Here is a 15338-nt window from a genome sequence, read left to right on the forward strand (position 1 = left end):
TAAAGCGCAAGCACCCGGTTGATTCCATTCCGTTGCACCGCTGCTGGCCCAAGGTTCATTTAAATTGCTCAGCTGCGCAGAGGAAATGAGGAGGTAATAGGTTTCTGCGCGTGTCACCCAGAAGCATTAACATGGAAACTACTTGATGAGGGCATCTTGCTAATTACGTCGCGTTGGCTTTTCTGTTGTGTTTCAATTAGGGGCTGAATGAGCGGTTCAGCTGGCTGAAAGCCTCTCCCGCTTGTTCTGGATTACTGGGTGCTGAAAACAAGAGTGGCTCTTTCCGCAGAGGGGGTCACGACGCCGGCCCTTTTTTTTTTTCCTCTCTTGTGCGACGGCGCCAGAGCAGGGCTGGTGCTTTTTCCTTCATTTGAAGGGAGTAAATTGAAAGTGTAACTGATGTGCTGGGAGATTTTCTCCATCTGTTCCCTACATGGGGAAAAACCTGTTTGGGAATAACGCGGCTCCCTTTCGCAGATGCTCCAGAGCTGGAGACGGCACAGATACGACCTGGAATGAGTGAAAGGAGCTGGGAGAGGGACAGTGTGCTGTATGTACGTGGGCTGAACCAGGCGGTTTTGTTTTTTTTTTTTTTACCATTACATTACATTATTGTCCTTTAGCAGAAGCTCTTATCCAGAGTGACTTACATGTGCTACAATTTTTAAATGTATCCATTGATACAGCTGGATATTTACTGAAACAGTTGTGGGTTGAGTACCTTGCCCAAGGGTACAGCAGCAGTACCCCAGCGGGGAATCAAACCGCACAACCTTTTGGTTACAAGCCCTGCTCCTTACCACGATGCTACACTGCCTCCAACCATGCTAGTTGCACTGAATGTGCAATACTGAGATTGTATGGGTGGATGATTTTCTATAATGGAGAGGCCCCTGCTTTGCTGCCTCAAACCCCACCCAAACACATGCACACACACACACACACATGTACGCACACAAACACTCACCAGGTCACAGTACACTAATTCTCCTGTCCTCTCCACGTGGTCCGTGCTGCCACACTTTAATGACATCATTAGTAGGAACCCCTGCTCTCCAAAACCCCAGTTCTCTGGCTCTTTAGTTTGCCGTTAATAAGAGCAGGCTATGGGAAGGGGGAGCTGCAGTGCCACTGAGGCATTATATTAACCCTTTGAACCCTCTGCACGGACATGAAGTAGGACAGGAGGGAAATTGGTGTCATCAGGATCATTCTCTCCTAACTGGGGATGTGGTGTGAAAGCCTAGTACCCCACATGCGCACATGCACACGCGCACGCACACACACATACACACACACACACACACACACACACACACACACACGCGCACATGCACATTCACACCTCAGTCACAATGGGATCTGACCTGGCTGGGCCTCATTTAAAAACCTGGCACGTGGACACTGCAGTGAACTGTAGAAAGTATTCATTTGAGTGGAAACTAATAAAATCTGTGTTCTTTTTAACACCAGAAGTATAGAAAGGAGGGAATTGATTTTTATTTATTTATTTTTTTTGCATATGTGCATGTATTTATGTGTGCACATGTGCTTTTTTGTGAGTGCAAGTGTGCATATGTGCATATATCTGTGCCCATAGATGCCTGTGTGTGTGTATCTGTGTGTGTGTGTGTGTGCACGCACGCAGCTGATTGCCTGTGTCTACATAAATACACAGTGTAGGTGGTACTCTGAGGAAAAGAAAGCCCAGCTTAAAAAGGGGGTAGCACGCTAAAAGCTAAATTTAACGCCCGTTGGGTGATGTAGTAGTTTTTCCACTGCAGGCGTTTTTTTAATGCCCTCACCCTGAGTTGCTGTGACAGTAATGAAAACTACAAAGCGGAGAGATTTGCCTCCTCTGTGTTGATGGCAATTAATTCAGCACAGCGTACTGGGAGAGATAAGAGGCTTTCTGCTGATACAAGGACATATTTCATACATTTAAATGTATGTTATATCCATCTTCCCGCTCAGCGAACTGAAGAGTACATGCATTTTATACTGCCTGGGTATCCCCCACAAGGGGGCCGAAGTTAGGTTTGATTGATAGACAGAGCTCGCTGTGATTAAAAAACATGGAAGAACCAGCGTAAAGGGCTGTAACCTCCTAGCTGTAGAGGAGAGGGAAGAGTGAGAGCACAGCACAAAGCCAAAAAAAAGTAGAAGACTGTTTGAAAGGAGTTGAAATGTGCTCTGGATCCCTTTCAATGGGTCTTTTTGCCCTAACTAGTTTTTTGGTGGGGGTGCACTTTTTTACACTGAACAGCTATTGTCTGTCTCTGTTTGGGCTGGCTGAGAAGGGAAAAAGAGAGAAAATGAAGTGATTTTCAGAGACATTGATCTGCACGGGGTTATTGATCAGAGTGTTGAAAGAGACGGAGTAGGCCTGGCCCGGCTCTTAATCCTGTGGACGGGTAAAGTCGGGCCTGGCGTGTCTGAACTGTCCCGCCGGAGCCAGGCTGAAGGAGCAGATTTGGCTGGAGGGGCACTGTCCCTGACTCCAGCAGGTGGACAGGCATGGGGACAGCCGTGTAGTCATTTCATGGGTATACCAACAGCACAGAAGTAACACCCAGCTCATTACATTTATAATGCTGCTCTGTGATAATTTGACAATCAAATTGGATATGAATTTTAATATTTTTGTTGTCATGTTGGATACCCATCCCTTGATAGGGGGGTTGTTTGGGTTTTGAGGGTGATGTGGGGGGATTGAGAAGGGCTGTCGATTGCAGACCCAAGGTTGTCCCACTCGAATGCAGCCTCCACTTCTAATCTTTAATTTGTTTTTCAGACCTGCAGACTTTATCAGTCTCCGCCTGATGAAGTCGGTTCCATTGATGAGTGAACGGGATGGGTTTATTAAACAGGACAAATCTCCCACAGCCAACTCTGCACATTAACGGTGGCAGAATGGATAACAAATACAAATATGCAATTCATTTTCAGGGAAATACCCAAAGTAAAATATGGAGTTTATAAGCACAAGTGAGAGCTTTTAAGTGAGATTTTAATCCTGAGAGTCCAGAATGGGGCCATCTGCTTGTGACTTGGGCCCTGTCCAGGAAAGACCCTAGACTCCCAGAGCTGCATTATTGAGGAGGGAGAAACCTTCTTTTCCTCTCACAGACTGCCACTCTGAGTGGAAATGAGTCTTTATTATCATCCGCCTTCCCTCTGACTCCGCAGCCGAAGCCGAGATTGAGAGTCGTTATTTCGCTCCCAATTTCGTCCCCATTTATTTCGCTCTGCGGAGGGCAGAGGGAACTGATGAGGCTGCGCGGGCCTGAAGAATGGGGAGAGTCGAGACAGAGCAGGGCTGGATGGACAGGCGGCGGGGAACCACACAGGAGCGAGCGAAAAGGTTAGCCGATGTACGACACGAACGGGCGCGGAGAGCGCGAGGTGATGAAGGGAGGCCGGGAGAAACCGAAGCAGAAGTTAAAGCGCACACCGTGAAAGGGTGAGCGGGAGAGCCAGGCTGTGTCGGCACGCAGAGGAAGGCGAGAGAATGAAAGCGTGTGCGAGGAAGGGGGCGGAGAAAAAAAAAAGAGAAAGGAGATAGAAAGAGCGAGGAAAGAGCACTCCACCATAACAGAGGCTCTCTGGACGGTCTGAATAATTGAATCTCGCGTAGCGTTGCTGGCAGGCTCTGGTGATTTATTCATGTATATTTCAGGAAGTTGTAATCTTTTCATAGCTCATCTGCCTTCCTTTGTGCTGGAGATGAAGGGTGACAGAATCGGGCCTGCTACTGTATCTCCATTATTAATACTGTGAGCCCAGGCAAAGCAGTCCTGTTCCTTATTTAAGTGTCCGAGAGAAGACTGGCTACCACTCTCTCTCAAACATCCACATTTAAATTATCTCACAATATCCTTTTTTTTTTTTACCTCTGACCAAATTAGTCGGTGCCTGAGTTATATGTTTCTTTGAAAATGGCAGTCCGAGTCCACATGTGATTGCCCTACTGCATATTGAGTGGTTGTTTTTCACCTGGACGTTTTCTAAGCAGCCTCTGGGTTTGGGAAGGCCTGCATTCAGGAAATGACTGTTGGGAGTTTCGGTAGGCAGGTAGGGCAATTTTGTTTTGTTTTTCGGTTTTACTCCTTTCTCGCCCTACTTCCGTTTTTATCACAGGTACGTCCTTTTTTTCCACCCACCCCATTGTAAGGTGTGGGTGTGTTTTTGCTGAGATTCGGCACCAGTAAATAAGTTGACCCAGGTTTAAGCCAGGTCAGGGCCTCTCTCAGCTCGCTGTGCAGTGAGGAGAGGGCGAATTGATGGGGCTTTTATATGGGGAAATGAGAAAATAGAAGTCTCCCTGCACACTCCCTCCACTATCTGCACTTTGCGCCAGATGAAATCACACCTGCCTTTATTCATTTTCCTATTCATTTATTTTGCTTTGCCGATAACCAGCTTTGAAAAGGAGGATGGGAATACAGCTCTTTTTTTAAGGGTTCTGTTCATTGTGACTGAAGTAGCAGTTTTTCCCCCACTCTGTCCTGGAACATACAGTACATATATGTCAGTCTCACCTAAGGTGTGGATGATTTTGACTGAACCAACAGTCAATTTAATTAGCCAAATGATTGAGATTCTTAGTAAGCACCAAAGGCTTGATGATGAAATTCTACTTTTGCCATGTTTTCCTTTAGTCCAGGCAAGTTAGACAGCTGATAGAGAGCTAGACAGCATACACTACGGTACAGAGTGCTTATTTATGCAAAAACATTTCACATCTTTCACCCCTTACCAACGCTGATGTTTTTGTCTGCTTTTGTGCTGCGAACCGGCAGAAAATAATCTGACGTTCACAAATGTTTCTGAATAATGTAGAAGAATATGCCGCCTGTGTAAACACGGCTTTTTCAGGAAACAATTTTCCAAAAAATGATTTCCTGGAGTTCTTTGTAATACTAGGAATAGGCGTGCATGTGCACAGTCACCAGCAACGGCATCCAGACTTTCCACTGAACAGTTGGATACGGGGTCCACTGGGCCTTCTGCGCATTTTCCAAAGTCACCCAGTGACGAAAGTTCTGGGTGGAAAAAAAAAAACCAATGAGACGATAGTCTCCCCCCCCCCCCCCCCCCTCAATAATTCTGCGAGTGTAGTCATGGCAACTTGTTTTCACTGCATCTCTAACCATCTATTAAGCTGTTGTGTATGATGTCATGTGTCATGTAATTTGTATGCCATCCGTGGGCAAACGTCTGCTGGTGCCATAAGGAAGGCGAAAGGCGGAATTCGGCGATATGCAAGTAATTTTGAAGCAGCGGGATCGTCAAAATATTTATCAATTTTTTCATTTAAAGTTTATGTGAACTTAATTCAAATGTTTAAACCTGGCAACCTTTCTATAAGCCAGTGTTTAGATGCATATAGAATACATGACTTAATCCGTTTGGGAAATCACCTCCTACATACAGATTTATGGAAATACAGGGATCTGAAAGGTATTGGCTGTGCAAAATGGTTCAAAATAGCGTAGTTTCTAAGAGAGGCTTCTTGTAGTGGATTTTGATGATCCGTGTTGCAGTATTCGTGACTAATTGATTTGAGAGAATTATAGTGTTTTGCTAAGGAGACAAAGTAATTTGATTGGTTCCTATAAGCTTGTTGCTGGCAGCACATGGTTGCTCCACCTGTCTTGGGGTTCATGAAGCCTCACTCCCTGTCACTAGTGTATGGACCACAGCATTAATGAAATCACATGTCCAGGAAAAGCAGTGTTTCCTTTTGTGGTATGTGGCTCTCACTGGGTTTAATATGGTGTGTTTAATGTCTTTCCATACACATCAGTGCCACTATATCACGTATAGGTAAATGTCTGAATATATGACTGATGTCACCTCATTGTGATGATTCCTTTTATATTGTGAACATATCTGCAGACTGTGTATTTTAGATGCACGTCTCCTTGCAGCTCTGCCAATGATCTCAGAACAGGGACTTGGTTCACCCTCCTCATTGGCTGCCAGGTCCACTAATCGTGGCCTGAACTACCACTCCTCATACAGTGCCAGGAATCCTCTGCCGCCATCTTTGCCTCGGAGAAACATAGCGACTGACTCAGCTCGGTCAGTGCGTGAGAGACACTACTTCTGCTTCTTGGATGGCCTCTTTTACTGTTGCTGCCAAAAAAGTTAAAACGGGTCACATGTTTCCCCTGATGCCTGCATTCCCACTTAATAGAATAACAGTGGATGAGTGGTGCTATAAATGGCCTGTGAATGCCCAAATGAAATGGTAAGCCTGCAGTGTTTGACCCCACAATGTAACCCTGTGGAGAAAGGAAGAATTACGGAGAGGACCAGGGAGCAGGAAGTAAGGTGGTTTTTCTGTGGCACGCCAATTCTGTGAAGGGACAGTACTGTCGTATAACGAGTGGGAATTCACATTGTTTTATCCTCTCATTATTAGAAAGGGATTCTTCTTTTGTATGATGTGGCAGTTGTAACCCTGTCTTTGATTTATCTCTTGCTGCTGTTCCCTCCTGTATCTGCATGTTTCCCCCATGTATTCCCCTGTAACTCATACATCACATTACATTACATTATTGTCATTTAGCAGACGCTCTGATCCGGAGTGAGTTACACCGGTTACTGTTTATACAGCTGTGTATTTACCGAGGCAGTTGTTGGTTAAGTACCCTGCCCAAGGGTACCAAGGCAGTGCCCCAGCAGGGAATTGAACAAGCAACCTTTCAGTTACAAGCCCTGCGCCTTACCACTATGCCACACTGCTGCTCATACCATGTTAGCTCTTTCTATGTTAGCAGATCAGCTGCACATGCAAGGTTGGGGTCATAGTGCTGATGGGACTTTGAAGCTTCACTGAACCCCTAAATGGGTGCAGCTCTCCATTTCTTTTATGTAACTCACCAATGATGGTGTTTTTCTGCAGAGAGCAAAGTATTCTGATCAGCTCAGATAAGTCAGTGAATGACAGTGTATGGTAGCTACACCCATAATAGGATGGTGTTCGTCATGAAGCTTCCCTCTTCCCACCAGTAGGTGAAGGGGCCCTTAATTTTAACAGACAATATGACAGTCAAACACAGATGATGAAGTCTTTCTGGACTGCAAGGGACTTTTTCATTTCAGCATTAGGTCCTCCTCTCCAGGTGTCATGATCAGAGATCCTTTTGTCATGTTTTAGGGCAGAAATCAGCCACCACAGTACAGCTCCTGTCCTCAAACAACAGAGTCAGGTGTGCGTGTCAGGTCCATTAATACATCCATATTTGATAATCGTCCTCTTGAAAGTCAGACGGCCGAAGTTTCTCTCTTCGCAGGCTTTATATTTATCTTTATTTAAACACCCAGTTCTCCTGGCAGTCGCTTTGCGATGAGGGCACATTTAGCCCCCGTCTCACAGATAGACGTTACTCACGCCTCATGCTCTAGGATGGAGCAGTAACCATTTGGTCTCTGACGTAGGACATCAAGGCCCAGCTTGAATAATCCATCCTGGCACTTGGGACTTGTGCATTCACTTTCCTAGCACACAACATACACGGGACTGTTGTACACTGACAACAGAGTGTTCTGAGGGTCGTTGTTGAAGGAAGCGTCACTTAAAGGAAGTGTCGGCATCTGTTTTCTGTCCCTTGCTTGCTGCCTCTGCGTTCAGTCCTGCACGACACATGCTCTGTATTAACTCCATGTTGGAAAAAAGTGCAAGGAGGACGCTTGTTGATCATTCACAGAGATAATTGCGCACTCACCGTGAGTAACCTGTGGCTTGTGTGTTTTCTGTTTGGGTGATAGGTATGGGCGTCCATGGGGCCCTGTCAGTAGATTATTTCAACAGATGTGTGCTTCTTCCCAGGATTCTTTGTTTATATTGTATGTTGGTGTTTTCTGAGTGTCTGACAGCCACATCCCGCTTTCTCTAGGGTAAATTTGAGAGGTGTTTTCTTTCACCTCAGAGGTGATGAGCTCCGTGCCGAAATACGAGCGGCAGGAGGGATTTCTGTCAGTCTGACAGCGGGGGGGTCGGTAGCAGTCGAGCAGAGCGTGGAGCAGGAGGACTGACACCCGCGTCGGTCGTGGCAGGGTTTCTTCAAAGCTCCCGAGCGCCGTGGGACCTGAACCCACACACTGTCCACGTTAATAACGGAGAGAGACTGGGGGTGCCTGTCAGCCCTCCTCACCTTGCGTGGCATCACTGGGAAGGCCTTGACGTGGAAGCTACTACCTGGTGAAAAGCTCTCACCTGGAGTTAATACAGTCATAAACACACACACCTGTCAGGTAGTGAGAGTGGCTCTCAACCAGTGGCTTTCAAACATGTCCCTCTGCTCAGAGCCTTGACTGAGAACCCGGGCTGGCAGGGGGTTGAGGGGTTAGTGTACAAGGAGCAGGGGGTGGGTAGCAGTGTAGTATAGTGGTAAGAAGCAGGACTTGTAACTGAAAGGTTGCCAGTTCAATACCCCATTGGGGTACTACTGCTGTACCCTTGGGGAAGGTACTTAACCCTGCCTTAGTAAATATCCAGCTGTTTAAATGGATAACAAGTAGAGGCGGTAACCTGTGTAAGTCATTCTGCATAAGAGCATCTGCTAATTGACAATAATGTAATGAAATTTCCGTCTGCCCATAGCCTGGCCTGAGGTCCAGTGGGGGAGGGGGGGGTGGGGAGGCAGTGTCTGGGGTGGGGGGGCAATGTCTGGGGCAAGGGGGCTGCGGGGTGGATGAAAGAAAATGCAGGGATGGAAGAAAAAACAAAACCAGTGCTGGTGGGTGAGGTTTTTAAGTCCAGTACCTAGCGCTCATAAGGAAGCTTTCCTGTGGTTGCTCATCGCTATGAGAGAGAGAGAGAGAGAGAGAGAGAATCACATCTGAGCACTGAAAACAGGGCTGCTGTGCCTGCTCTTACAGAGCATCACTAGTTGAATTTACATGCCCCTCAGATACGTCCACCAGCAGATCTGTGAACCAGTGAAGGGTTGCAGAGATGAATGAAGGCACCTGTGTTGTTGAGACTTTTATGCAGGATGTGAGGACCGGTTCAAAGACGCCTCCACGAGTACACGCTACGTCCCTGTGGTGTTTCTCTCTTTAACTTCTATGTGTTGCTCCGTGTACCGTGCGGCAGCGACTGATGTTGTGTCTCCCGCCCGTGTCTTCCCCACAGGTTGCCGAGGGATGCTGTGTGGCTTCGGCGCCGTGTGTGAGCGAGATCTGAGCGACCCCTCCAAGGGCGAGTGCGTCTGCAAGAAGATCGTCTGCCCCTCGGTGGTGGCCCCCGTCTGCGGATCCGACTCCTCCACCTACTCCAACGAGTGCGAGCTGGAGAAGGCCCAGTGCAAGGCGCAGAGGCGGCTGAAGGTGGTGCGCAAGGGACCCTGCGGTGAGTGGAGACACGACCCAACACCCACGCCGGGTTTTCATTGTAGGTCCTGAGTGCTGTGGAGCCTGAACCCACACGCTGTCCTCGTTAATAACGGAGAGGGACTCTCAGCTAGAGTTAATGCAGTCATAAAATGTAACCACTCGTGTATAGTACCAAGTCAAAAGTTTGGACACACACCTGATTAAGATAATGGGAAGCATGCATGCAAAGACATTGTCATCTAAAGACATGCTTAAATGCTTGAAATTTGTTTCTTAGACAAATATAAATAATGAAGTTGATGCCTATGTATGAATTTCTAAAAAAAAAAAAAAAAAAGTTAAAAATATTTTTTGGCTGCTTTAAAGAATCTAAAATATAAGATAGTTGTGACTGGTTGACACGTTTTTGTGCTCTTTCATAGTTTTGACATTTTTACTATAATTCTAAAATGTAGTTGTGGTACTCTGTATACACTTTATAAAAATACAGTCATAAACAGTGCAAGGTGCAGCAGAGGCTATAAGTGGTGCACAAGGGGCCCTGTGGTGAATTGAGACATGGCCTGACGCCAAGCCAGGTTTCCTCGTAGCCGCCCATCACACCCACCACGCCCACTGCCCTCATGTGGGTTGTAGCCAACAGCAAATGAGTCTAGGTGTGGTGAGGGGCCAGCCTTAGTCTTCAGCAATCTCTCTGTAACTGTATATCATACATGACGTGTGCATCCAACATAATGCCTCATAGCGGCCTTTTATCCATGTTCTCCCCCCCTTCAGTAAGAGTCATCCACTGTGTGGGTTCTGCCAACTTGCACGCTTGCCTGCCACATGCATTTGCGCCGTGCTTTCCTGTACACTTGCCACAGTGATAAGTAATTGTTGATTGCCGTGTTGGCTTGGACGTGCCATTAAGCGGGGCCTGTGCTGGCAGGCCTCGCCAGCGAGAGCGGTATTTATGAGAGCCGGTGAATATGCTGCACGTGGTATTCACAGGGCCGTAATTACCGGCTTAATTATTGAGTCACAGACTGTGGACCCGCAGTAGCAGTTGGGTGGGTGGGGTGGGGGGGGGCGAGGGGTAGGCATGTGATGGTGTTGGTTAAAATACACACCTCCCACCTCCCCAGTCCAGAGGCATGCAGGAGACCACGTTCCTGGCATATGACATGTGACACACTATGACAGCTTTTGACAGTCATTAGTCAGTGTACTGGGGGCATGTCTGTTATTCTGCCCCACCAGTCTGGCTGCTGAAGAATCTCTGGATTTCGGGGCTGGGAAATATCACATGAGTTTCAAAATTGGCTAGCTGCAGCCAGTATGTGGTCATCTTACGGTGTGGCTGCACTTCTTAAAAGTGTTTCCAGACTTCTTGTTTTCTCACTAGCTTGTTCAGAGGTTTTAAAGTACAGAACCCAGCTCATAATGTAACATACAGTACATACAAGATCACTGACAGTACAGTACAGTACAGTACTGGTTCTACCATCTGTCAGACTGTTTCTTTCCATTATCATGCTCCTGTCACAGTAGCTAGGTCTCTGTGGATGCATTAAACGCATACTTGTGTACTCACCACAGCTAAATAAGCCCACAACGTCTTCCTCTGTGTGACCTGTTTTTGTGCTTCAGTCTTATTGTCATCATGTCTTTCTTTCTTCCACATGCTCTCACCATGTCTTGCAAGAAAAATGATGTTGCTGAATGGTGTGATTTTTTTCATTGACCGTTGGAAACCCTTACCATCAGATTGGCTCAATGCTGAACACGATTCTGACCGAAAAGAAAATGTTCTGGCCTGCCAGAAGTTGACACGCGGCTAGTCCGAGTTGCTCTTTCCTCACGGGAGCAATTTCCGTCGCTCATAAGCACATGACACACTGCGAGATTTATGCTGTTAAGTCAGTGCATTATTTCAGCTTGCGCACGCCGAATTTCATCGATAATAAAGCAGAGCAAAGCGAGTGTGAATTTGTGACTGCTGTTGTGGGAGCTTGGTTGAAACCGAAGCTCTTCTCTCTGTGTTCCACGCTTGAGGAATTAAACTCCGTTATTTTCACTTTAGGGTGCTGAAAGAAAAAGTGCAGCAGGCTTGAGAAGTTCCATCATTTTTAAAAAAAAAATATAATTAAGCCCTGGAATGGAGGAAAGGGGTGTCACGGGTCAGAGTTATCTCTGTTGGCTCAGTGGTCTCAGCTCAGATAATAGCTAGATAACATTTGAATTAAAAGGGCCATTTGTTTAAATTGCCCCACCAGCTTACGATAGTTGAAGCATGACTTGAAAGAAAAAAGATGGAAAAGAGAAATGAAGCAGCCCTTTGCCAGTGCTTTTTTTTTTCTTTTTTTTTGTGGTTCAGCAGCACATAGAACCTGGCTCTCTTGTTTTAAACAGATCAGGGGAGCGTGCTCTCCCTCTCTCTGATAATATTGAACTTGGAGCTGGGTAAACAGAGTCTCCAGCTGTTGGGGAGTGCGTTTTTTCGGAGCTCATTTCTGAGCTTCAATCTTGTGGAACGCGGTGCCCGGCGGAGCGAGGTGTGGAGGGCCTCACCGCGGCCCGGCAGAAATCAATGGAGAGATTGATCATGTGCGGGGCCGCTGAGGAGAATGCCTCACACCTCACCCCCCACCAACACCCCCCCCCCCCCCCCTACCCCCGCCACCGACCGCTAAAGCGCTTATTCATCTCCGCGTGCCATTTACCTGAGGCGAGCACACCTGACCGGCCTGATGAAAGCCCACCTTGTCTAATATCTCTGCGATATAAGAGGACTGCATCTTAGCGCTTTGACAGAGAAGAGAAAGTTTTCGCTTTTCAATTTCTCTTGAAAATTGGCAGAGGCAGAGCAATTCGCGGTAATGTTTTTGAACCCCTGAAACTCTTTTCTTTCTTTCCTCTTTGTCTTTTGGCTGTGGCGCGGTGTTCCTTTGCCTGAGGTAAACACAGATTCAAACTGCAGTTCTCGCATAAACATTTACTATAAAAAGAAGGAAATGTGCTTCTGAATAATGGTCTCCCTCAAGTTCTGTTAACAGTAAACAGTCACAGGAGAGGGAAAGTCCATTTCTTTTGGAAGAGTAGCTCTTCAGATGAAAGCTGTGACTTAGAATGCATATATAGTAGTGAGGTATAAAACTCAACCACATAAAACCACGTCTCGTGCTGTGAGGTTAATGTTAGCCTGTATAACATGTCTGTAGCGGGTAGTTGAGGAAGGGCATTCCTCCCATATTTCGGCGGGGTTACATTTATGGTACAGGATTTTGGTACAGGTATTTGTTTTTGGCATTTTGGTTAACATTTGCTGTTATTTTGTTTAACAGAAACACTTATCCATATCTTTGCAAAAATGTACACCATTTATACAGCTGAATGTTTAGCAGGGTAATTAATGATAAGTGCCTCTCTTAGGGTTACAGCAGCAGGACAGATCACAAGGGAGTGGATCTTTTCATTGCAAGACCAGCTCCCTCGACCATGCCGCCAACCTAATGAGAGAATGGTCAGTGAGAGGATAGACACACTGGACACCCAATCTCTGTCAGTCTTCTGTGGGACCTCGATTATACAGTATGATGTGTTTGGAACAGTTATTTAATTTTTGTTTTTGAATGTCACGGGCATGGAGCTGGTCAAGGTCTTGACAGTGAAAGACAGTGAAATCGCTGAAATCTTAGACTGTATCCTCAATGTACTCATTTTTTGCCGGGCCGCTGACTGAATGGGAATCTCTGCTGGGCGGTGCAAGTCAAGAGGCTGCTGAGGGCCTATTATTCCCTGTTGCATGGAGTAGCCTGTGGGAAGGGCTTCACAGCCAAGTGGGAGACGTGAAGCGAAAGCTAACCTGCTTCCTTCCTGCGGGTGATTGTTTCTTCTGACAGGTCGTTACTCAGGCGGTGCTGGGCCCCCGGTGACAGCACCGGGGTAATGCGGATGCCGGGCCCGATGGCACATCGCGAGATCGGCGCCGTGTAAATGAGTTTTCTCGCCGCGCAGACGTGCCCCGTGACACCATGTTTTCCTGTCTTCCCGCGCGGGAGCTGTCTCTGAAGTGCCCTCCTCCCAAAACCCACCTGTCAGCCATTGAGCTGTCTCTGTTCCCCCCCCCTCCCCAAAACACACCTGAGCCAAAGGAGCTGTCTCCTTTGTCCTCCTCCGCCCTCCTCCCCGAAACCCACCTGTCAGCCAGACCCGTCTGCCGAGAAGAAAAAAAAAACACCGAACCCTTGTCCCTCTGCATCGAGGGACGTGATTTCATCCCCTGTCTGTCTCTTTAGAGCTGGCGGCAACCAGTTTTTGGGGGAAAAAAATCTCGTTTTAATCACAGAGCTCTGTCGAATGGCGGCGGGAAATATTAGCGAGAAGTGAGTGTGAATGAGATCCATAAATAAAAAAGCTGCTCTCTCACTCCTCCTGATTCCGCTTGTTATTCACAGAGCAGGGCCATGTCCTAAACCATCACACCCCCACACCCCCACCGTCCCCCACGTCCCCCAATCCCACCCCCCAACCCCCTGCCCCCGCTTCACTCTCCTCTTCTTCACAATCAGCTTTCCGGCAACAGATGATGATGGAGATTCTGAATCCTATCACCTCGCCTCACTCTCGCTCTCATCCCTCCATACAGCAGCGATACTTGTTAAACAAATCCTGTCTCCCCTCCTTTCCCCTCACCTCACAAGGGCCCCGGCGCCTTGCTCGCGAGAGATAACACAGATTAGAGCGTGAGGCCCCTGCGCATTAAGAAAGACTACATTCTCCCGCAGTGAGCTAATACCTGGCAGGAGCAGCGCTTTACAACTTTTTACTTATGCATTTATGCAGTTTTATCGGTTGAATAAATGCATTGTGATTTCTTCCCCCTCTGCTGCAATTCCAAACACAATGATAAAAAAAAATAAGAGAGCGCACAATGGAGAGACAATAGTCCATTTTGTGCTTTGCGGAAACCGAGGAATCGACAGCTTTGGTGGGAGGGGTTGGGGGGGTGGGGGGTGGGGGTTGTCAGTTTGGAAATGGCTGAGGTGACACAGATCTTGCTGACACATGAAAACAGATATTATTGTAAATAATAATAATGACCGGTGCAGACGGAGAGACAGTGTTGTCCGGAATACCTAAGTATCCAGCAGTGTTCCTGGCTGGCTATGCTAGGGACAGCGTGAGGAGGAGAGGTGCAGTAGCTCAAGCAATCACTCCCAGTCTTGCTTTCCCGCTCTCTCTTTCTTTCTTCCTTCCTCCCTCCCTCTCGCTTTCTCTCTCTCTCTCTCTCTCTCAAATTCAAATTCAAGGTAGGTTCATCGGCATGACCACACAGATGTATAGTATTCACATACCCTCTCTCTCTCTCTCTCTCTCTCTCTCTCTCTCTCTCTCTCTCTCTCTCTCTCTCTCTCGTTCTCACACTCTCTGCTGTGCTATATTTTATCTGCCCCCCCCCCCTCGTTCCCAAACCTGCCTGCCCTTTCTCTGCCTCTCTCCCACCCCCTCCATCTCCCATCTCCCCCGGGCTCTCCTCTGTAATCACAGACCAGTATTCCAGCGCTTATTCTGCCCTCTGTCTGTCAGGTTAATACACTGTGATAACAGGACCAGTATGCCGTGGGTGAAAAAGCGGGGGGTGGGGGGAGCTGCAGGGGGGAGCTGTTTGCGAAGGTCCGCGGAGTGAGTCTGGCCCTCTGATGTGCAGTAAGCCCACTGTCTGAACTGTCTCTGCTGTGGAGCAGTGGGAGGGTAGAGGAGCCGGAAGACTGTGGAGACAGGCAGCCTCACAGACTCGGCACTCCTGACTCGCTCCGCAAGGGCCCAGGCAATAAATTGACGAAGAGTGCAGGCCGAGGCGGTCGGAGATACAGACTCATATTTACATTTCATATATCAAACATTGATTTGTATACAATATTTGTATAGCGCAATCCCCCCCTCAGGCCCCGGCTCCCTGCTTTTCTCTTCCAGTTTATGATTTATTTGTTCATTCATTTATTGTG

At 47.4% G+C, this 15338-nt stretch overlaps 1 protein-coding gene across 1 annotated transcript in view; it reads left to right on the forward strand.

Annotated features, from left to right (window-relative positions):
• The window catches only part of agrn (agrin), a 202387-nt gene that overhangs the window by 113787 nt on the left and 73262 nt on the right, over positions 1-15338 (forward strand). Inside the window, exon 4 of the mRNA XM_036533356.1 lies at positions 9149-9364. Within this exon, the coding sequence (XP_036389249.1) occupies positions 9149-9364 (216 nt within the window). The remainder of the gene's footprint in view (positions 1-9148; positions 9365-15338) is intronic.

This window comes from Megalops cyprinoides, chromosome 7 (assembly GCF_013368585.1).
Source record: "Megalops cyprinoides isolate fMegCyp1 chromosome 7, fMegCyp1.pri, whole genome shotgun sequence".
NCBI classification, from domain to species: domain Eukaryota; kingdom Metazoa; phylum Chordata; class Actinopteri; order Elopiformes; family Megalopidae; genus Megalops; species Megalops cyprinoides.